Genomic DNA, 25372 nt, shown 5'->3' on the forward strand with positions numbered 1-25372 from the left:
CAACTATGCATAAATGATAGAACAAAATCATCTGTTTCCGTGTATTATCTATGCTAGGGTTTGGCGGTCAGCCTGCGTAATTACACCAGTTTCACCGAATCGTCTCTGTCTCCTGTAATAAGGGGACCCTAACAGACTTTTAGCAGGGTAAGTTCCAGGCAAGATGCCCTGGGGACATATCTTGTTTTCTCAAAACCACATCACGCATGTCTGGAATGTAGCCTTACTCGTCTTTGTGTCGGAATTCTGTTATTTTTCCATTACTGCCGTGGAGCAAATGAGAGAATGTTCCAACATCCTAATCAACTTTAGGTTCTTTTAATGCCGCTCTAAGAGCGTGTGTGAGACAAGAATTTAATAAAGCCTGAACTGCTATTGGAGAAAAATATCCAGGATGTGATGTGAATATTAAATTTTTTTTGTGGCCACTGCAGCATTAATAAAACTGTGACAGGTTCATTGAAATAGTGTAGACTTTTCTTTGCACAAAACTCTTTCTTTGTGCCTATTGGCACACACCTTCACACATCGCTTCAAAACTCATGTTGATACCAAGCCTATAAGTGCTGCTGACTGAATCTGTGCAACGTTGTTTAATCTGAACAAACTCCCGTTTCAGGACCAGACTGTCAGTCGATTTTTGAAGTCTCTGAAGCGTTGTGCAAAAGGTCTGCTGTAGTGGTTCCCCAGCTTTCCAAAGCTCACACAGTTTGATCTCCCTGTCTGTCTTCATGCTGTGTTCTGTGCTTCCCCCAAAGCCTGCAAACAAACCAAAGTTATTTCCAGCAGTGTAACTTTTTTCTGCTTCTTCATGTAACCAGGCAGCTGTTGCAGGTTTTGTGTTATTTCTGACTGTTTTGAAGCTGCTTTATACGTCTGTCTACGTCAATGTACTGCTAATGCAAAGAGACCTTGGGGCAAGGCTATGACTGAAATGGTACATAAATGTTTAAGTGCTTTACAGCACAAGGCGTTTTATTTTAATTAATTTTGCAACTATATGCAAGCTGTGTACCACAAGATTAAATGTTTATAAAACATGTTCAATTTTCTTTTCCAAATGTTAAATCTTTAAAGTCCTGCATTAAATTGACTCGTCTTTAAGGTGGTATCCATGGGTAGCTTGGCACCACTCCCACAGCTCCTGTGTTTTGGATCACTCTGTGGAATTCCTGTTCTGAAATCTTGCTTACAGACAACAAATATCAACTTTTGTGTCAGATTGGTCCAACCACATTGTTGAAGATCATCACTGAGAAAGAGAACTGCTTCTCTGACTACAACCTAGAGACTAAACCCCAGCCTTCAACTGAAGAGCAGAATTCTCGAGCCCAAAGACAGGGCTCATGCTCTGTATTTATTTCTGCATGCACAGGCACATTCATTGTGAAGTCGTCCACCAGGGTCAGACTTTTGTTTTCTTAATGCTTCAGTTCTACTGTAACATCACAAGGCATCATTAATAAAGCAGTTTGAGCCTAACAAACATCATCACTACTCACCAACCTGGCGTCTGTATCATCTTCCTTAAAATGCAGTCATAATATAGATGCAGTCAGAATGGGGTGATCCGAAAACTGCAGCGATGCTTGAAGCGGTCAGCATGTGCACAAGGAGACAAGCAAATTAGATATGAATTTTGGTGGAGTTGCAGATCTTTTTGACCAAACCTTATACTATATCCAATGCCAAAATCCACACAAGAAAATTGTCAAAGTCCCCCAAAAAACTGATCAGACCCACAGGAAACTGTAATTGTTTTATGATTTATTTGTGACATTTTGGCATTTCCATGTATTTCCACTTCATTCAGTTTGGAAAAGTCAAACAATTCCTTCTCCTCCCTGTTTACACTCGGTGGATTTGCACTCCTTCATGAAGCTGAAATGGACAATTATAAATGAAGCCATTTGTCAGTGAAATAATATTTAGGCTATCGGAGTAGAGCTGGAGCCAGGGGCTCCACAGCTAAGGTAGCAACGCAGAGAGAGAAGTGTAGGAGCATAAAGAGACTCTGAATTAGGAATTGTTCTGCAAGAGGACATGGAGAGAACAGCGGGATTATTTTAGATGTTGGTGGATAGGCAGCGTATTTGGTGTGTGGGAGAAAAATGCAGACAGTCATCAGGTATTTTTTTTTTTAGCTCAATTCAAAAGAAATCTGTGGTTATTGTTTCAGCACTGGGACATTTCCTGTAGTTAAGTTAAAGCAAGGCATACAAATTTTATCTACACAAGCACTGCATTAAAACCAAGATCAGAACAAGTTATGAATTAAAGACAGACAGACACAGAACAGAAGAGGTGGGCTAAAACAGAAGACTGGTGCATTTCAGTATTAAAAACTTAATTTGTCCAAGCTACATCTCTAAATTATATACAGGCCATTTGGTGTAGAAAAAGGGATTAGTTAATCCAGTTATTTCAGACTGCATAAAAAGTAACTCCTCAGTGGGGAATCACACTTGGAGCTGCCGAACAGACTCTTAAATACACTGATAAGCTCCAAATGCCCTCAGCTGTCTCAGATGGAAGGACACCAATCTTCTGCAACATTTTTACCACTGTCAGATCTATGTATGCCTGTCGTTCACTTTTTTTGCTTTGTGATGGACAATTTTATACCAGCTTTTACAACAAAACCTCCAAAAATGCTCCTATTTGGTCATCTGTCTTTTTTATAATTTATAAATAATGGAACACCTTTTAGAAAAGAGTACAAAGTCATGTACAACCTTTCCCCAAAAACCATTTATTTCTATTACTGAGTCCATCCAGAAATGATGAGTGAGGAAAGAAGTTGTATTTGTATGTGTAGTGAGTCCACAATCTCAAAGCTGGTTTGGACACTGATTCAAGGTGGTGTACTGTTCACTTGGACAAGAAACTAAGTCAATGGGCCATACTGGAACTGAGTCTAAATACACATCAGGGAGTAATGCAAGGTCCGATAGTAATGGGACAGGGAAGAGAATGGATACAAGAAAGAATAACCTTCAAAATATAAGAGGAATCAACAGAAATAAAGAAATTCACCTACACAAACAAGAAGAGCCAGGCAGGCAGAAAAACATCTCAAGGGTAGAGCCAATAAAAGTCTAAAAATACAAATTTTACAGCATAAACTGTGACGTGAAAGTTGTGAGTATGCTTTCATAATAAAGATTCTTCCGTTACCTATTAGTCTACCTCTGTCTTGGAGCCACAGTGATGGGAAGTGGTCCCCTATTTCATCTTAATAGCTTGGCTGTTTTTCTTTAATTGTTGCTTTTTATCAGTTCCCTTCTTCTATCCTCACAATCTCTTCATTTAAAGCTTAGCTTGACTGTGCCATGTGTTCTACAGTGCAAAAACCTTCAGATTTGTGAGGGGAAGATACTAACCAAACACCTGAAGCTGACACCTGCTGGCATTTTAACATTAGTAATAGAAAAAAGCTGGATAAGATGTTGAATTCAGATAGCAGAAAGATATCCAATAAAACAGAGACTTGCAGGTTATGATTTTAATGTGTCCTGACTTCATCCACTTAGTGGTGACCAATTGCAAAGGAGTGAGAAACACCTGCAGCACAAGTCTGGCAGACCTCAGCTTTGTTGCATAGCTGTCAGTCCTCATTGTGTTCATCCCTCCTTGGGCGCTGCCTTTCTCAGCTGCAGTGTCTCTTTTTCTTGAGTATCTTCAGGTAAACTGCTACATAGAGTTAGAACAGCTTAGGGGCTCTCTGTATTTCATTTATATTCATTAGAATCCTTGAAAATATTAAACTTTTATATGTTTTTGTTTGCAAAATTAAGTTTGTACTCACATGAAGTTAATGCATCAAGGTTAAAGACAGTTGTTTTTTTTTAATGCCACAACTTTCTACATGGCATCTTTTGCTTTGTTTCTTTCAGCTCTTCTCTTGCTGTATGACGTCACCAACAAATCATCCTTTGACAACATACAGGTTAGTCATTCTCTTGATTAAATAATTGTGTCCATAAAACAAAATAGTACTCACTTTTATGCAAGTACATAGTATGACTGCATCACATGTCCATTCCAAAATTCACCTTAAAAGTAGTGCATGTAAGTGATCAGAGTCGAGGATGAGAGGAAGCTGCTAGTGAAGATGTCTGGGGTGGGTCTGGGACACGGGTTTCGATGCCTGACGTGTGCTTTTCAGTAGTCTTTAAAAAGTGAAAGGATGTGGCTGGATCAGGGCCACAAATGTCAAAAAATTATCTGCGACATCTCTTACATTATTCATCGTCACTGGAATAAGTGGAAGTACAATCTGACTTTGTAATGCTGAACAACATCATGACCAAATGGCAATCAGGAAAATGGAGATTGATTACTATGTCATTGTAATTTGTGGTGGGGTGGTTGGGGGAAGGCATTATGGAGTTCTTCCCATACTGTCCAGTGGGAAAAGTATGAATGAGGTCTGTGCAAAGGGGAGACTTGAATGAAATAACTAATCGGATCAGGAATATGAAGGAAGACTGAAAGTTAGGGTAGCATGGTTACCTTATTGTCTAAACTTTGTGATATTTCTCAGGAATAAAATTCAGGACGATTTAATTATTAGGTGAAAAATATTTTTTACAAATGTAGTTAACTTAGTTTCTTTTATGAATCACTAGGGGGGCATCTGTCGGCTACACTTGGCCTTATCATTAGGCATCTAGGCCAGTACCACTAATAATGGCCAGCAGGTCAATATTAGTATTTCTGCAAGGTCATCTTAAAATTCTCTTTTTGTCTACTAGGAAGTAATGGATGCACTCGGACAGCAGGAGCACTCAGAACAGATTAGTTGATGAAGGATTAAATTAATAATAATCACATGACCACTTGTGTATATGAAACCATTTATTATTGTTTGTAATGAGACCAATTCAATCCAGAACTTGTTGTGGGCTTATAGTTTTGCTTAAACACAGCAGTTAGATCCAGTCAGTCTCATATAACACTGTTGAAATCCCAAATTGCAGCATAGTGTTTTCTTCCCTGAACTTTCTGTATTGATTCATAGATTTCAGAACAAAACTGATATTTTCTGTCATATAATAATTATGTTATATACTGCGTTAAAAGAACAAGCAAAACTCTTTCAGTTAGAAATCAAAAAAGAAATGCCAGCAGCACAGCAGGGGAGGACATGAAAAGATGCAAAAGTCTATAAAGAAAACAATTTGTTCCAATATTTAAATGGGAAAAATAGTTTTCACTGATGTTAAGAGCACAGGCTAAACAATTACTCATTCATTATCAAAAATAAATTTAAATTATTTGACAATTTGACACCAGTAAAAGTGAAATAACTGTCAGAAAGGGCTGCAAAATGGCAGCTTTTACAGAAACCTCTATTTCACCATTTACCCTCCTCAGCAACAACAGTTGTCAAAAGAGGTAGAGCTGTGTCAGCTGGTGTCACTTTGTAATCATAGCACTTGTTCCCCTCTGTGTAATAAGTATAACCAGCAGCACAAGGGGACACAATTTGCAATTGCTTTAATTTACAGTGACCAAAAAAGGATTCATTCAGTGCACCAAAGGGCTTGTTAAGGCACGAAGAGCCTGTTTGTTACCAGCCTGTGCTAGAGAAATGTGATGTGCCTATCTGCCCTGTGAGATCACTGAAGCAGGAATGATGCTTTTCAAGTCCAGATTTGAACAACAGCTAAAGTGAGAGTGGGGGTTGGGGGGGTTATGTGAGTGCAGAATCAAGAGAGGAAGGACTGATACGTTGGCAAAATAGTAACACAGGGGAGTACGAGTAGCAAACTGTCAGCTATCTGACACAAAATCTAGCTAGAACAGGCCTCTGGCCCTTGTCTTCATGGTCCAACACACAGTGCTACGGGCTATTTTTTTATATGGAAGTCTTTACTGTCCCAACAATCTTCACCCATGGGTATACCTGCATACTCCTCTAACCTGCTGTGTATCAAATTTGACTTTTTAACCACATATTTACTGTATATATTTCATATATAGATATATTAGCACAAAATAACAAATTGCTAAAGAAATTTCTTAAACCCAGTGTAAGACTTTCTAAATTTATTTAACAAAGATAAAGGACAACACTCAGATTTGAAGACTGCAAACTGATTAGAAAATATTTAAAAGGGAGTGCAGCAGGAGTGTAAAATGGATCTCTGTATTAATTGTGACATTAATTGTGCCAAAAGTTTGCACTTCTTACTGCATTACTTTGAAAAACTAAGCATATATTATTCAGTGAAGTGCATGTACAAACATACCATATTTGAGAACGACTATAAATGAGCCTGGAAGCACTTTATTTTAGTAAACTAAGTGAGACGGGTTGTGTGGACTTATTGTTGTACTGTTGTGAGAGGCTGTGGAGCATTTTTGTGTTTGTTTCGATTATTAGCTTATCATTTACTGTTCGGGCCAACTTGGATCAAATTCCACAGTTTGTGGCCTATGAGCAAATATAAGTTTGAGACCTCTAGCTTAGTGAGCTGCAAACATTATTACATGTATACATTGTAAGCTTGGTGTAAAATGATAGATGAATGGTGTCAGTTCACTTCAGGTAATGGATCTGTGGATGTGTCAGGTTTCATAGCAGCTTGTTAAAAAAACAAATGTGTAAAATTGCCTCAAAAAGGTCAGAGAGATCACCAAAGGCAGTCTGATTTATTCTTTGGAGAGTATGGATATCTGCTTTTTTTTTTATGGAGCTACAGTCTGAGTAGAAAACCAGCCCCTTTACGTGATTTAAATATAACTCAACAATTTTCCAAGTTGAACAAATGGAGCAATTCACAGTATGGCCTTCCAAAAATCAAAATCTGCCACTGTTTTCGTCAAGTCTCCCACTTGTTTTTGCTCTTACCTAATTAAAACTCCCTATTTGTCTTGTTCATACGAGACTATTTTTACTTTTTAGAGTTGTAAATTAGGGCTGAACGATTATGGAAAATAATCTAATTGCGATTTTTTGCCCCAATATTGCGATTGCGATGCGATATGCGATTATTTTTTAAGGTCTTTGTCTTCTGTATTATTAAACAAAGACAAGCAATACATCATATAGTATGGCCAATACTATATTACATTAATTTTAAACTGTTCTTTCCTGGAAGACAGACCTCTGTTATGATGACATGAGGTGATGCATGAATTGATGACTGACATTTTTATTTAACTTCTTCAATCACAACAGTATATTTGAACATACACAATAGTTTATTTTTAGCTTACAAACATCTGAGCATAAAGTGCTGACAAGGAACCCTGGTGTAAACATTAAAATGAAAGTCAGTACAATGTGCAGATTGCAGAAATATATATAAACAAAATCAGTGGCTTTACCACACTCAGTTTTTCGACATCTGTGAACTACTAGACAGTCATTCAATTAAAAAATAATATTAAATAAATAAAACTAATAAATAAAAAATACACACATCTTACTGATCTCTGCAGTCAGTAACATTACACATAAAGTGCAAACATAATAGCAATTGTATAAACACACACACAAACACGCCTTTAAAGTTTAAAGGCGTGAAATTGGACGGTCTAGTTCTGATTAGCGTCACCGCTGTCTCGGTGGAGTTTAATAAACTCGGCCGTCTGCTTCTTGCTATCTAAAATATAACCAGACACTGGCGTAAATTCTCGACTGTCTCATACTTCTGTTTAATAAGTTTTCTGTTTGACGTTTAGTCAGCTGTGTGAAAACCAAGGAGGAACCCACCCGGGGAATTAATAAAGTTTTATTTTATCTAATCTAATAACTTTAATCTCAGCCAAACCGATTTACTCACGAACAAACAAAACACTGAAAAAAGCCCAACAATAACATTTTTAGGTTGTCTAAGTGACTTATATATTACGTTTAACCCGAGCAGCGAAACTCCGCGGTGATCTGAAAATGATGTGCCGGGAGTTGTGCCGTTCTCGGCCGCATCAGTAACCCTCGAGCTCCCGGCTAGCTGTCGAGCTGGTGGGTAGCAGACGCCTCTGAAAACGTCGAAGCACTTTTGCAAATATGGGATATCTTGATAAACCGAGCAGATATTTGATGTTTACACAACTACTTTCTCGCCTGAAAATATGTTAAAAGTTTATTTTGTGACCCAGAAAGATTAGTATGAGTAATTTTAAAACTTAGTAGCGGCCGCCATTGCTGGAAACTGGAGTTTGGCTGGGCCGCGCTATGAATTCTGGGATATGGTAGTAATTTGGACAGCCTTCGGCGCGTCGCTGTGACGTAATCGGTCTACAAATGCGGCCTCAGGAGGATGCAGCCCATGAATTGTATAATATAATCGCAGTATAATCGCAGCCTTTGCGGTTAGAAAATTGCACTTGATCATGTCGCGATATTATCGCAAATGCGATATATCGTTCAGCCCTATTGTAAATGTAGGCACAAATAGTATGATAAGCAAAGTTAAATGAACAGCTTGACTTTCTGTCTATTTTTGGTTGTTTCACAGCTTGGTGGAGTCCCCCCCACCACCACCGCCCCCGAGATTGTTGACGTTTATTTAATACAGTTATAGTCTCCTACTGATACATTTACACTAATCCTCTGAGGCACAGATTGACAAGTCCTTCCCCACCCTGCTCAGCCTTCTCCCTCCCTGTTTCATATCCTTCCACCACTCTCACACTCAGTCAGTGTCTATTACAGGCAGGAGATATGTTGGCGGTAAGCTGCAGATTCCTGCTGGCATACTGCTGCCTAACGAGCACTAACTCATGTTAATGAACACTAATGGTGATGAATGCCACTCTGAAGGAGAAGCAGAAATGAGATAGGCAAATAGTTCTCCTTTTCTCGTGCCCTCAGAACCACTCCCCTCTGCAGTGTTTCGAGGACACAATTACAGCAGCACATTAACATCATTCGAGCTGTCCATCATCTCTGAGAGAAAGACTCAACATGTAAGGCAATAGAAGTCCAATCAGCTCATCTCATGAATGTTCCAGCCGCTGTCACTTGGATTATGTTTTAAGTGGTTTGAAGATAAAGTCAAATTCATCCACAAATGATTTCTTGTATGTGCGCTGCATCATAAACATCTGGCTGTTTCAGAGTTACTCAGGTGTTTCACGCCGTCCTGGCAAGCGCTATCAATCAGTGGTTTGTTTATATAATACACAGTGGCAAGTAACGCAAGTCTTTATTTTTGCAGAACTACACAACCCATTTAGTAAGATGATGAATGCCTTCTTGTCAGAAGTGGTGCTTCAGGGAGACTATAAAAGTCTATTTAGACCTCTGCCGCAAATTATTTGTCTGGGCTTGTGTTTTAAATAGCAGCCTGGCTCCTGTGGTGCCATCGTTCAGGAGTAAGATCATTTGCTCTTTGTGGGAATTAGAGTGTCCTATCGAAATTATTCACTCCTGTCTGTTTGTCTGTTAACCATCTAGTCATGAGAGATTTCTCCTCATCATTAACATCTGGGGCTAACAAAAAAGTTGGTCTTAAAATAGATATTCAGTTATTATTAGACCATTATAACAGCATGAGGTCAGGGCAAAATCGATTAACATTGGTAGGTTAACATTTATGCTTTTTCTTTTGCAAGTCTATATTTTTATTCTGGGATTCCTCTAAAGAAACTTTGCATAATTCATAGTTTTAAAAAATGTCTCACAGCCTCTCAGTTAATCGTCTGTCCTAAACAGAGATGTTTTAACTTCTCTCTCTTAAATGTCCGCTTTCTAAGTAGCTGCAACAGAGGCAAACTAACTGTAAGTGTTCTTAAGACCTATTTTCTCTTTGTTAAAACAAAATCCATACTTGGATTTACACACTGCAGTCGCTTCAACACTTTTTCTACCTGAAGGGAAGCGTCTGTCAGTGAAATAGTTACATGGCTGCTTGGATACATAAAATAAGTAAGTTTACTTAACAGTTATATCTAACATAGCCTCATTAACTTTCTGTTACAGTTACCAGTTTTACACATGTACAGTAAGCTGTGTATTAATTCAAGGAATTTAAAATAAATTTCCTTTACATGGAGCCAATTCACAGCAGCAGTTGCCTCGAAGCACTTTATATTCTAGGATTAAAAGCTCTACAATATTAGAAAGAAACCCTGAAAATCAAAATGAGCAAGCAGTTGGCAACAAAGGGAAAGAAAAACACCCTTTTAACAGGAAAAAACTTTCTGCATAACGATGCTTAGTGTAGCCAAGTACAGGATAGGGTAGGGGAAATTAAAGTAAGATGGAGAGAATGGGCCAATAGCTAGATTCGCAGGAGGGATAAAGGGAGTTGCGTGGAGAAGAATGACTGGAGCCACAGGTAAAGTTGCTATGAATTGTATTAAACTATTTAGCAACAATTTAACAGCATTTTATGAACAGGAATGAAAACATAAAATAAAATACAGTGACAGCAATAATAATAACAGTCAGAATCCTATCTGAGCTCAGATATGTCAGTCTTGCCGGCTTAATAGTCAGTGTTCAGTCAAGTCAAATCCAACAGGTCAAAAGTTTGTGATTGGTGCGATTTCGTCCTACCGCACTGTTGCAATTGTTCGTGAGAGAAGAGCAACCTGCCCTTCTGGGCCAACTCAGAATGGCTGTGGTTCGGTTCGGTTCAAAGGGAAAGGCTCACCATCTTCCTCGTCAGGAAGAGATCCAGGTCTCACGATCCCATAAAAAAACCTAGCCTGTAAACAACAGGACTATTACTAATTCAGTTCACACTCTAATGATATACATGGCCATATGTAAATAATGTAAGTGCTATAACAAAACAAGCACAAAACATTAATTCTAATTTCTAACTATAGTCTATACAGTGCATCTTAATCATGAATGCAATCTTTAAATCACAATCAGCTTATTCTATCGTCAAGGTGCACATTTCTATCAGAAATCAGAAATAAACCATAAACTATGGTAGATTATTTTTTTACAGTATTGCCCTTTAACTGAATTACAGGAGCATTGCTTTACACTGCATAGCAATGAAGCAATATATTATTTACACTCAATGTACAGAATAAAATTCCCAAAAGAATATACAAAAACCCACAGGCTGTAGTTTTACAGTATGTGGTAACGTATCAGCACAGTAAGAATACACACGGACATCTATCCAGTGCCGCTCGAGCATCAAATGTAACAAAATAAAGTAGATTCATGACCTTTAAGATCAACATTAACTTATTCCATCATCTAATTTTAGTGCATTTAATATTCAACAAGTAATACTAGAACATCATCAGCACACAAGCTGAGTGCTCAAAATGGCTGAACTCAGTGAGAAACCCCGTGTGTTCTCCCACAGTGAAAACGTGGTCAGCTACAGCTATGAGCATTAGGCTAGTTAGCTTTTCAATTAGCCTGATTCGCCCAGTCCCAGTTTAACTCACCAGCACACTTCTAATGTTCAACTCTCAGAGAGGATCTTGTTCAACTCTCAGAGAGGATCTTGTTCAACTCTCAGAGAGGATCTTGTTCAACTCTCAGAGAGGATCTTGTTCAACTCTCAGAGAGGATCTTGTCCACTTCATCCGCTCCCGCGCAGATCTACAACATTGAAATCGGGCCATTATATTCCCTGTTAACTTCTTGTTAGCTTTTTAGCTTCAAGGTTAGCTTAACAGCTTCTGACTCACCGCGATGGTTTCAAGGTCCGAAATGTTCACAATAAATCAGGTCCGTTTCTCCAAGGTCCATGCAGATCTCCGGTATGGATATTTGCTCAATTTATCAAGTTAATAGTTATTTTCCAGCGAAAAGCTTGGCGGTGAAAATCAGTGATGGTCTCGTGCACCTCCGTCTCTCTCTGTGTCTGAGCACGTGACGGTACAGAGCAGGGGAAGGCGGGGCTTGTTCCTTCCTAACCAGTAGGGGTGTTAAATATACTCTTTGGGTTTTATTCTTATATTTATAGTATTTATCTTTTATTATTGATTTATTTTTGATCAACTCAGTGATTAACAGAGTAATGATAAATCCCAATTAACAATAACATGTTGTAGTGCATTACTGAGTCGTGTAAACTCACTGGGTTACATCAGGGAGGGCCAGCCAGCCACCAAGACTGGTTTAGGATGAGGGGAAGAATGAAGACGAAAGACTCAGTGCATTGTGGGAAATGACCCAGCAGCCTACACCAACTAAAGCGTAACTAAGGGAGGATTCAGGGTCACCTGATCAACCCTAACTATATGCTTTATCTAAAAGGAAAGTTTTAAGACTAATCTTAAAAGTAGAGAGGGTGTCTGTCTCCTGAATCCAAGCTGAGAGCTGGTCCCATGCTAGAGTGACCTCCAGTCACTCTAGGAACCAAAAGTAAGCCAGCACTGTGAGAGCGAAGTGATCTGTGAGGATAATAAGATGCTATGCAGTCTTTAAGATATGACAGGGGCCTGATTATTTAACATTTTGTATGTGACGACGAGAAGGATGTAAAATTCAAGTCAGAATTTAACAAAGGGCCCATAAAGAGCAGCTAAAATGGGAGAAATGTGCTCTCTTTCTAGTCCCTGTCAAAATATGACTTCTGAGATTATTCAAGTATTCTGATTCTGATACTCTCGCTGCAGCATTGTCGATCCACTGAAGGCTTTCAGGCAGCTTTTAGAGCGAGCTGATGGTAATAAATTACTGTAGTCCAACCTAGAAGTAATAAATGTGGGAACTAAGTTTTCAGCATCACTCTGTTTCTATTTTTATTTATTGCACAAATGATACAGGCAGGCCCTGTATACTTGCTTGATGTGCACGCTGAAGGGTATATCCTAAACAAAAAAGACTCAGAGATTCCTCACAGTGGTACTGGCCAAGGTAATGCCATCCAGAGTAAATATCTGGTTAGACACTATGTTTCTAAGAAGCAACCAAAGGGTCACTAGTTTGATTCCAGCCAGAGACACAAATCCCTTCAGGGTTGCATCAAGAAGGGCATCTGGCGTAAAACTCTGTCAAATCAAACATGCAGGGCTATCCACTGTGGCCACCCCTTGTGACAAGGGAGCCTCCGAAAGTGACATTTGAGTTAGACTCAGAAGTCAATGGACTGGAAAGAGAGAGACCAGGTGTATTAACAATCAACATGGCTTGCATTTATTTCATGGGATCTATACCGCTTCTAATCCTGCAGTTTTATTTCAAACTTAAAATATTAAATCCCATAGCTTTCTGATAACCTTAGAATTGATCAGTCCCCTGACAGGGATCAAAATTAATCTCTCCAAAGGCACATGGTGTCTGTTGGGATATTGACTATGCAGATCAGTGGCTCTAGCCTAGATTGAAATTCATTTTCCGCAAATGAAATGTAATGTTTCTTATTGAACAGTCTGGCTTTGGTACTGATCATTGAAAGATTAATTACCATCTAACTGCACTCGCACTGCCGATGTCCAAATGCCTGATCATGCTTACATGTCTGCATTGTAGAAACACAATGAAAGCAACGAGGGGGATTAAACCTTCATCTGTCTGTCTTCATTCATCTCTCTCGTTGCGTCCCCGGGGCATGGATTGGCTTCAAATGAAATGGCCGCCTGCCTACCACATTGCTGTTCACTAAATGTCATGGCACCACTGCACCAGATGGTGATGAGAGAAACTGTCATTAAATAATGCAGTGATGTGAAGTCAAATACCATTCATTTCACAGTCTGTGGAGACTTTTGGCATTTGTGAAACGACCTGTTTCAAGCTTCCAGGTGTTTTATGTTGTTGTGCTTTGAAATCATCCTGATTATTCTGCACAGTCGGTTCCTCTGCAACCTAGTTACCTTGTCGCTCAGACATCACCTTTAAATTGGCGTCCTGCGTGGAACATTATTAGTATGTCAGCTCCATTGCTTCCGCAGATTACTGTAGTCATATATATGATGCAGCCAGTGGACCGTGGATCTGCCAAGGCAAAGCGCCAGAGGAAAAAATGATGTACCATTGTTCAGGCAGCTGCTTTCTGTGGACATTTCCATTTACTTTGATGTCGGCCCCAAAGTGACAAAACAAATGGGGGCACTTACAGTACGTGCACACAAGCAATGTAAGATGAATGAAGACTCAAGATTTAAGTCGCTTGCTATTTGTTGTTGTTGAAGCAATTCCAGAAGAAGTGATATGACCAGAACCCCAGCGGATGGATTTATGTTACAGGTGCCTCGTTAAAATAGCTTCAAAATCAGTGATTCTATAGGCCCTTTTTCTCTTCCTCATCTCACCATTTTTTTGTTATATAACACCACATTTGTGCACCAGAAAGCTCCTTTTATGGTCGTCTGAGTGTATTGAAACTCTGCTGAAAGAAGCTCTTTACCTGTGAGGGGGCTGGCAGGTCAAAGGTCAAAGCCGTTTATCATATATTTTCAGAAGAGAAATATGATTCGTTGGCTGCCACTGTCTCTCCTTTAGCTTCCTCAAAAAGCATCATTACCCACTTGGAAGTTAAAGTAAAGAAAACAACTTAGTCATAAATGAAAGTACTCAATTCTCCTGTTATTATATCAACATTAAAGATTGTACAAGAAGTACAGGCATGCCTTTGCTGCATTCCCACTTTCCTTGGCATAAAATATCTTCATCTGAAGGGATATATAGTTTATTTAGGATTTGCTTTAAGGAGAAAAGAAAAGAAAGAAAAAACCCAAACAAAGGGTTGAAAAAATTGGGGAAGGTTTTTTTTTTTATATTACATTTTGTGTGAAATGTGTTTGCCCAGGGTGAGTCATGCACTTACCTTACACATTGTTTGTCTGTGTCTGTATCGTTTTATCTTCAGATAATGTCATTTTCTGTCACACTTTTGTCTTTTTTGGAGGGTTGTATCGCTACCCTGCATGAACAAAGGCAGAGGTGTCATTGTGTTTGTTGTGGTTATTCTGGCTTTTTATCACATTGGTGCTGTCCTTTTATCATCCAGACAGAGGGACCTCACACTGTTTGTTTTTCGATTATTTGTTTAAGCAGAAGAGAGCTGTCGTTAAAACACACTCGCACACATACATGAATTTGTGATGACGTGAATTTAGAACAACACTATTAAATCAGTCAAAGCACAAAAACAAACAGCAATCAAAAGGAAATTGTTAGCACTTCACGGGCTGATTATCCGTTGTTTCTGGAACAGCTTGTGGCTCTTGTTTTTAAAAAAGATCTCTTTTTTTTGCACGTTTTTAAAGATACCAGAAAGTAAACACTGGATTCATTTAATACAGCGTTTAAGTAGCTAACATCTTAGTATTCGTGCAAAGAAAAGCAACCCTCATACTATAAGCCAGACATGGAGACACTGTTTTTTCTCGCTTAAAAAATGAAAACAAAATTGCTGAAATTTACACAATAATTTGGTTGACCTGAAAGTTGAAAAATTAATAGAGGATGTATAAAAGAATACCTCTCAAAGGCTTAAAAGAACCAGAAGATTTAAACGTTTAATTACAGTGCTATACGTGTTTGCTACCACCTACAATATGTGTTTACACAACACAGCTTAGATTTCTCTTATTGTCTCATGTGTTAATTAGCCTGCAGCGTGTCAAGGCAGTCGTGCCGAATCAAAGATGTTCTGTCTTTAAAACAGAAGTATCTCAGCATAGGCCAAAGTCTTCCCACACAGACTGACCCCATATCAATGTCTCAAAGTCAGCTAAATTTATATGTGGCTTAAGGTGTTTGTGGAGCTTTTCTACACGTTTAACTCTTTGTTTTATCACTTCCTATCAGATCAACTTAAATAAAATATGTCCTTAGATTGTTCTTTATTTTTCATCTCGACTAATAATAAAACTAATTTTGGCCAAAAGTTCAATTTTTAAAGTTGACAATAACTAAATTATGAAAACGGGCACAAAGATAAACCTGATGGAAGACACAGAGGGAAATGGAGATGAAGGCTAAACAACAAGGGAGAAAGGATAACCTGAAGCTCTGAACTATAAGCAATAATAACTAAAAAACAAAAACTAGACTGCAAAAGGTATTAAAACTAAAACTAACAAAACCTTGGAATAAAAAGATGGCAAAACCAACAGGGAATAGCTACTAGAACAACAAACTCCATAAATAATAAGTAAACCAAAAGTCAAGCAGAACAGGCCCTAAAAGTTCATAATATGGCACCCATTCAGTTTTTATATACCATCATGCATGCCATTAAATTTGTTTCTCCTCCACAGACACCTACTCCCTCCCTAACCCTGGTTTTGCCCACAGTTTTCTTTTTCTTTTTCTCCCCACTTCCACAAAGTCTTTCTTATAGGGGTTAATTTTATACTGTAGGGTCTTTACCTTACAGTATAAAGTGCCTTAAAGTGATTATTTATACAGCACCAACTCACAACAACAAACTTGAATGTTATCGAATTGAATTGGATAAACAAAAGAAATTGAATTGAACTTAACTGGTGGATTACCGCAAGTCAAATTCCTGTCATGAGGTAATATTAATTCATTGTGATGAAAATCTAGCAAAGTGGCACATTTGCAGATAAATGACTTTTGTTCTTTTTCTATTGCAGCTTTGGGAACCTTAATCCCCTTTGCAGTGAGTCAGTATTTTACTGCCACTTGGCATTTTGAACACTCAATTTCTTTCTCTTCAGAACATACTGAAACCTTAAATTACTGATTTTTCTCTTCGTTAGTCATGCATGCATCATTTGAAGAAACACAGGTCCATTTACAAGACTGGTGCCATCGAGTGCACTGACAGGGTTTAAGAACTGATTTAAATTGCTCCTCCAATAACTTCTTTTTCATAACCAATTGTTCAAATCCGGGTCCTGAGGGGACCAGAGCATACCTCAGCTGTCATACCAGCCGAAGTAGGCTACACCCGGGATAGGTCGCCAGTGTATTGCAAGGCTACAGAGAAACAGAAAACCACTCACATACACACCTACGGCCAATACAGAATCACCACTTAAACTAACAAGCATGGGAGGAAACCTGAGACACAGGCAACAGTGCTAACTACTGCACCACCTTGATTTGAGAATTTGTGTGAACAAATGCAGTAAAACATTATTTGACTTTACCTTTTCTTACTGTGAACTGAACAATCAGCCAATCACAGAGAAGCAAGGGAGTACATATAAACACGTAGACCTGGTAAAGACGACTTAAGTTTAAAACAAGATGGGGCTAAAAGGACTTAAGTGGCATGGATGATTTTGCCAGATGGACTGCTATGAGTATTTCAGATACTGATCTACTGTGATTTTTTTTTTCCCCACACAAGCATCTCTAGGCTTTACATAGACTAGTCTGAAAAAGAGGAAATATCCAGCAAACCACAGTTCTCTGGTCAAAAGTGCTTTGTTGATGGTAGAGGTCGGAGGAGAATGGCCAGGCTGCTTTGAGCTTACAGAAAGGCAACGGTAACTCAATTCAGTTCAATTCAGTTTTCTTTCTATAGTGCCAAATGACAACTCTATATTGTACTTTATATTGTAAGGTAAAGACCTTCTCTACACAGATGGTCTCCACAGTCACACAATGTCAATCGAAATACCTTTCTATCCAAAAACCTTGAAACGGAAGATTCGCATCATATAGTTGCTGCAACAAATCTGCAGCGACTGTGTCAATATGAGCCAAAATCTCTTAGGAACATTTCCAGCACCTTGTTGAATCTGAGCTGCAACACATTGAGGCAGTTTGAATGCAAAAGGGGGGTCCAACCCAGTACTAGCACGGTGTTCCTAAAAAGGTGGCCAATGATGAGTGTGTGTTTTTATGCTTGTTGTGCTTACACTTTGAGATCTTGCCGTGAAGAGCAAGAAGCTTTTACTATATGCATTTTCTTTTCTTTCTTTCTTTTTTTTTTTGTTCTAGATCAATAGAACAATTCAGGCAATTCAGAGGAATTTATGTTCTACGTAGAGGGCCAAGCTGAATCCCATAAATGTTCTTAAAGGAGAGATTTAAAAAGTGGAAAGCAAGAGAAAGTAAAAATGTTATATACTTCACTCATATGTCATATACAAGACTTGATGCCCCATTTCCCTGTTAAATTACAGTGTAATCTGGTATATCTCAGAACAGCTATTTATAACTGTAAAATATAAAAGCACCATGCAATATAGAATATAACTTTCAATAAGGATAACACCATGTGTTTGGCTGCCATAATACCATCATATTAGTGTTCCTGCTGTAATCTCCATCTACAGTATATTGTTGGTTGCTTGTACTCATAAAACCTAAACATGAGCAGTCTAATGAGTGTTTGCACTCATCAGCCACACTTCCTCCGGTGACAGCAATATTTTACAACAAGCTTTCAATTTTATTAACTTTGCTCTAAAAAATGTCGTGTGACTTCTCAATGAGATTATATAGTTGATGCTTGTTGACATTTAGTGCTGTTTAACTGGATTCATAAAGAGCAGCACACTGCTGTACATGATTTCAGCTGCAGTTTGGTGCGGTGTATGTCAACTTGGAAACGAAAGAGACAAAAGTTAAGGTCAGCAAATGTGTTTATCGGCTCGAGTGCAAAAACAACTTGGAGGAGAGCGTCACTCTTACTCATGCTCATATTCACTACGACTGCCGCTTTTCAAAGCACATCAGTCATCCCGACATGTCTCACACCCATGTTTGCTGGCAGATGTACACGTCAGCTGCTCTTTTATAAACATGAAAGCCTTTCTCTTCCCTGTCAGGCAACAGACGTCAACTTACAGGCCTGTCGTTGTCAGTGTCTTTTTCTTTCTTTCTTTCTTTCTTTCTTCTTTTTAATTGTCAAGTTTTATAACACACCAGTTGCTTGTTAAATTGGTTTTATTCACTAATCTAAATAGTGTATTCCCTTACAGTCTAAATCTACCGAAGATGGCACATGCAATGAGTTATTCATAAAAGCCAACAATAAATTTCGCCAACAATAAAACCACTTTGTATTATTATTGTTGTTATTATGCATCGCACGTGCATGCAGATTTGTTTCTGCGTGCACGTGTGACAGGATTGCCCCAAGTGTGACAGGATTTCAGTGTGTCCTCCCCGCGTGTCAGGCGGTGCCACAGTGTCACAGCTGCATAAACCTCCTCTCAGGGGAGAAGCCCTATTTTCTCTTTGCGCTCCTGTGGGTTGGTTCATTTTGACTCTGCCTGTTGTTGAGAGCAGATTTCTCCCCTCTCTTGTCTCTTGGTGTTACACTCTGATCAAAGCTTGGCAAGAATAGCGTTGTCACCCATAGCAAATCTGCTTAGACAAAAGTGCAGCAGAGGAAAAGTTGGGTCAAACTTCGAGGCTCCTTGAGGATTGTCACCTTCATTATTATATGCAAAGAGATTCTGCATATTGTATTGGGAGTAACTAATGTGTTATTGGTGTTAATGTATGGTATTTATTACACAGGTTTTGGGGCTTTTATTGTTCCTTTATTTTGGAGCCTCAGTTTAGCATTAGAGCAGTAACTATTTTGTTTATTGAGTCAGAAGTCACCAATCTAAAATGAGAATTTTGTCATCAGTATCCGTAGACCGTGTTAGGGCATCATAACATCACACCTCCTCAACTAAAACACAAAAAACTAATTCAGAACAGTGGGTTTGAATCCACTGGACTTTCTGTGTGGAGTTTGCATGTTCTCTCCAGGTACTTCGTCTTCATTTCACAGTCCAAAGACAACTTTTTATGTAGACTAATAGATCAATAACTCCAAATTTTAGGAATCCTAACTTTAAGTGGTCCGTAAAATGTATGGATTGTATATTCTGAATTTGAGCAGGCTGAGGAATCTTGTGATGAATGCTGATATTGTGAATAAAAATGACATCACCACCCCACACTACTGCAGTTGTAGTTTTTAATGGGTTGGTTTGTTTTTGCTGTAAGACACACAGCTAATCCCACAATATTTTAATACGGCAGTAGCATATGTGCGATTTTATTTCTAAGGAAGAATTCAAATTTCCAATCAGTCTTTCTAAAGAAGAGAGAGAGAGAGAATGAACAGCTGACCAGGCTGGTCCAGTATCCTGGAGTAGTACACATACCTGCTGTCTCCTGTGACAACAAAAGAAAAACAGATGCAACATCAGAAGTACCCTCACATACCTCTGCCAGTGACAACTTGTCTTTGCCAATGTCACAACGCAGCCACCAGCAGCTGTGTGCCTGGCTTCATATTTTCCTTCCTCTTTGATATAGATCCTTTGGTGTTTGACTTGTCTTTTACTGTCCTTTTCTCCATCTTTCTAAGAACATCGTTACTGGCTCTTCAATTGTTTGATTAACCCTGACACTTGGCATTGCAGCTGTATGAAATATTTGATGGAAAATAGCAGGTAATAATTTGTTGCCTGGAGCATTTTAGAAACCAGTGGGCATTTTAATTCATTAGAGCTCAAGTGAACAAAAATCAGAGGTGCTATTTATGAAACATGAATCATGTTTCTTGCTCATTTTGACTGGGTTGCTTACAAACAAACAGAAAAGCACAACAAAAACAATAGAATCCAGTTCCATCTGATTTGTCACATAATTTATGGACTTTTTAATGTCAGAAAAACAAAGAGAAAATGTATTACCTCCTCTCGCGCCATGCCACGATCTCACTGACATTTGGTTCCCTAAGCATTTGGCCAGAGATCCTGGTATTAGTCTTGAATAAAAGATGAAGTGAGCCCTGAGACTTCCCCAGCAGCCGCTGACAATATTATTTGGAAGCTGGTATTTATCTGCTTAATATTTAATTAGATAAATAAATGGATTCTTTTCAAAAAACGTTGCACTATCTGCACATATGCCTTGATGCTGGTAAGAACTAATGATAAAAGGTGCTTAATGTATGTAATGTTATTATTTAGTATTTTTTTGATTTAAAAATTGACTTAATTATAGTATAAATTATGTGTGTAGTTACACTTAGAGTGCTTTGTTTGCTGGAAAAGATTAGATTTATTAAAGTATACGAAGCAACAACAGAAAATTTTGTTTTTTCACTTTCTTTTACTTTCAGTTGCTTTCACAGTATCTACCTAAAAAGCTTGTGCTAGTCTTCTTTCTTTTCTATGTTGTGCTATGTCTAATTCCCTTTCATCTCTACAATGAAGGTAAAGCCACTATAGCCACATGAATTTGTTTTATGCCCGGTTAAATTAACTGCTATTGTCCTTTAAGTCTGTTTAATATTTTATTCCTAGCTTTAGCCCCAGGCATTAGCAGACTACTCCTGCTAACTAAAAGTGATTTGGCAATCATAAACTGGAATCCTTTGTAGTTTTTCCAGCTTTATTTTTATTGAGTGATGTGCTGTTACAGTTGTTACACTATTAGTTTTACAGTTAAAAGCTCTTGTTGCATACAGTTAGGACACACTATCTGCCTTGAACGTTGACCTTCTTGTTGTAATGTTTAGCTTCCACTGAGATTTGTGGGTCAGAAAAGCTCAACTTGCCTGTATCCTGTAGCCAGATGCAGTAGGACTTTCTGGTATTCTTGGAATGCATTTCACATACTGGACACTAAATCACATTTTCTGGAATACTAAATGCTATGTTAGTGGGACTAGAAATGCACCTAGAATCTATTGATTTGCCACATTGATTCATTTTGTTTTCTGCTGCATCATTGCATGCATATTTCCTCTGCTGCAACGAAAACACAAAAGAAGACTGCAGTTCTCCAGGATGAAAGTGACAAGTGGCATCATGATCAATGATTACATCCGTGAAATGACCCATGAGGCGATGTGCTATGAACAGCCAAATGATCTAATTACAAGCTATGGTTCATCACCAGTAATCACAGCATATGGAGAGAATCACTCAGAGGCAGGCTGTCAGATTTTATCCTGCAGAGGGTTGCTTGTAGTTGTGGGAGGATGAAAGTTTGCACGGCCGGGAGGTAGATAACAATAACCAAAGGCCAAATGCATGATCCAATATTTTGATAAATATTGTATTGAACAGAGGTTACATCATACAAACATAAGCGACTTTCAAAGGATGCACAGAATTCAAAGATGCTTCATTTTCAGAGACAAGCAGTTGTAGCAGCTGACCTAAGCAATATGTGAAACCTTGACAAAAAAGTTGAATTATGCATGAAGCAAGTGATTAGCTACATGGAAGGTGTTCCTCTGAAACATTTCCCCCCCTCAGTACTATGCTGAAGATCACTGGTGATGCAAATTCAAATCCAGCCCAGTCTTTTTTATCTTTCTTAAAATAGCAAAGGGCTCAGGGCTCTGATTAAAGAATCTTGGAGCCACCATCAGCTTTCTCAAATCACCAGACCTCGCTGACCTCATTAACTCTGAAGCCCATCAAAACACAAATGAGATTCAGCATTGATTTTGAGACAACCCATTAAACTGGTGAGATGACAAAGGCTGTACCGGTGAACAAAGGGAGTCTACTCAGTAGTTTCTTTGTGTACAGATGTAGCTTAAATAGCTTTCACTCAGTTTACCAGTTCCCACAAAACACTATTTGAAATGTAAGACTAATTCTTTTTATGTATGTCCCAAAAGGAGCTGCTTGGCCACGAAGAGCCGTACCATGAAGCTCCTGGCCCACAATCTTCTATTTTTTTTCTTTCTTTCTTTTTTGTGCTGATCTTAGTGCAAGTGGAGTTTTGGAACTGTACAGTTATTGAGTCAACTGAGCTTTGGGGACTTTTACACAGTATACACCTCAGTACTTGTAATCTTACATGGTCTTTCTTTTTGTGGCTGTGTTGCTGTGGTTCCTAAACGTTTCTACTTTGCAATAATACCACTTACAGCTGATCATCTGGGATTAGGGAAGGAAGGGAAGAAATTCCAGAAACAACAAGTCAACATCTGAATTCAAAGATTAAGAAATTTGGTCCGTTTATTATAGCTAAGATATTTTTGGCTTTTGACTCAATGTCAGGATATTCCAGAAAAATGTTGAGTATAGACAGTCGATGTAGAAAAATAGAACAATAGATGTTCTCCTCCCCCTTTTGAGGTGCCTATAGCTCAGGGGAATAAAGCTGGTTATCTACTAATTGAAAGGTTGGTGGTTCAGTTCCTGGCTGCTCCACTTGCCAAAGCTTTCTTGGACAAGATATTGAACCTCAAGTTGCTCTCTGATGTGTTCAGTGGGGTGTAAGATAAGATAAGATAACCTTTATTAGTCCCACACGTGGGAAATTTGTTTTGTCACAGCAGGAAGTGGACAGTGCAAAAGTTATGAGGCAAAAATTAGAATACAATAAGAATAAATACAGTACACAACTGTACAGAATAGAATAAAATAAAATACTATATACAGTAGAATAAAATAAAATAAATATACAATAAGATAAAAATAGAATACAAATACAAATACTATATACAACTGAGTAAAAATACAACGATGTGGATGTTAGTTAGAAAGCTCTTAGGCATTGGGTTGTGTGAATGTGCCAAGCTGTATAAAGCACAAGTGCTCCAGTAGAGTAGAAAAGCTCTATATAAGTCATTTATCATTGACTCATATTAAAAAGTGGACAGTATGGTGGGATGGCAGTAGAGTGAAATCCACATCTTTTTGAATGCAGCTGCGCATGTGAGCCTGGTCATGTTCTATTTCCAGAAGCACGTTGGTCACAAGGTGAGGCAGGCAACTGCTTGGGGCCTTACCCCCAAAGGATGGTAATGTGCAAAGTATCCAATGAGTAGGAGAGACCTGACCTCCCTTAGGGGCTTAGTTTACTTTGACGTTTAATATTTGTTAATTGACCTAACAGAGCAGGCAAGTGTGTTTAGCTCTGCTGGCCATGATGCGACTGAATCTAATGTGGGCATTGCTGGGAGTCAGAGATGAGTAACTGGTTTATTAGCATATCTAACAGGCTGAAATATAATAGAGGGTGGTGGTTACAGTATTAACACTTTTTTAACCAGTATACTTAGTCTTGAGCATTGTTGCTGAAGTAAAATGGTTTCTTCCATTCTTCCAGTCTTACCTGTCATTTTGTAGGACTTTTGGCGACAGTGCTGTCATGTTATTTATAATGAGCTCTAGTTAGAAGGCTCCCCCGTGAATTTTCACCACTGTCTGTTTCACTACTGTAGCTTAAACTGATGGGAATAATTATGAGGTATACACTAGAGGGAACGATTCTTAGTTGGCTTCATTCAGTATGATAATCTCACCTTATATAATTTGAAGTTCATTTAATATACTGGATGTAATCTCATTAAATATGATTTGAAGTTCACTTAATATGCTACATGTATCCTCTGTGGGAAAACTACTGTAGCTGCCTTTATTGTGTGCCTTAGTGAGTGAACTCTGTTTAACCCTGTGCCTTAAGAATTGCAAGCCTTATTTGTTGGCCCCAGCACAGTAGACAGGCCTCGGAGGAAGGCTGTCATACAGTCAGTGGGCAGAACACACTGGGAAGCATGCTGAACATATTGGGAGTTCCCAACCCTGATGGGAGCTGTTGTGTAGTTGCCATGCTGAATGCAACAGTAAGGCCGAGTTATGCCTGATTAGTACTCAAATATTGTGAGAGGACCGGTCTACTTATTCCATGGTGGAGGAATTTGGGATCATTTTTGATTTTTTCTAACAATTCATATCATAATAGTCTACAATTCATGTTTGCAGAAGGCTACCCAGATGTATTCTGAATGTCTTGATACAATTTAAAACACATATACTCTGTGTGGTATATATTTTTACGAGACATAAATAACTTAATTCAAATTATTTAATAGACTAGTCGCTACCTGTCCCCTCAGTCATGGCCTTTTCATGCTTATCATTATCAGCAGTGTCAGATGGGTTTATCTGCTGCTCCAAAGCTACCACAAAATTCTATTATAGGGGAGTTATTCAATATCACATAGATCCTACTGGAACCTTTAAATTAAGTTTTTTTTTAACTTAAAATGGTAGGCCATCTGTGATTCATCTCGTACCTACTGGGCTGCGCAAAATAAACTAGGCTAATAACCTCAGTTATATGTATTGGTATTATATCAAACGTTGTACTAGCCTTGTAGCCTAAGCTGATAACACAAAATTTCATCCACATTTCCTCGTTCCCAGCTGCAACTGGGATCTGTCTTCTGGTAAACAGGTCGGTTCACATAGCATATTTGACAGCATCTTCCTCCAACGCCCCTATGAGAAATCGCTCAGATGATAGAATTCATCTGATTTACTATGATGCTGTTAGATGAATGGAGATAGTGGAAAAAAATAAAGTAGTTGTCAGAACTAATTTTTCCCACTCATCCGTCTCAAAAGAGAGGTGAACATAAACCAGCCCATCAGCAATCAGCCCGACTGTCCTGATTAGTCAGCTGTCCCTACATATTGTGACTGATTAGGATTCACATATCGTCTGTGCTTGTGTACAATATATTTGTTGTGTTTTTTTTCTTTGTAACAAAGAAATCGGAGCCAGTGGCTCCTGTCTCCC

The 25372-nt window shown here is 38.6% G+C and overlaps 1 protein-coding gene and 1 long non-coding RNA gene across 2 annotated transcripts in view; one reads left to right on the plus strand and one right to left on the minus strand.

The window, feature by feature from the left end:
• Positions 1-25372, plus strand: part of LOC308412257 (ras-related protein Rab-26-like) — a 58919-nt gene that overhangs the window by 28074 nt on the left and 5473 nt on the right. The window contains exon 5 of the mRNA XM_080906475.1: positions 3897-3949. Within this exon, the coding sequence (XP_080762601.1) occupies positions 3897-3949 (53 nt within the window). The remainder of the gene's footprint in view (positions 1-3896; positions 3950-25372) is intronic.
• LOC308412258 lies at positions 4847-12018 on the minus strand. Its single transcript, XR_013974548.1, has 3 exons — positions 11623-12018; positions 11377-11533; positions 4847-10668 (listed from the first exon to the last, which is right to left on the minus strand). It is a non-coding gene; the product is annotated as an uncharacterized lncRNA (long non-coding RNA).

This window comes from Rhamphochromis sp. 'chilingali' (genome assembly GCF_963969265.1).
Source record: "Rhamphochromis sp. 'chilingali' genome assembly, chromosome: 15".
NCBI lineage: Eukaryota > Metazoa > Chordata > Actinopteri > Cichliformes > Cichlidae > Rhamphochromis > Rhamphochromis sp. 'chilingali'.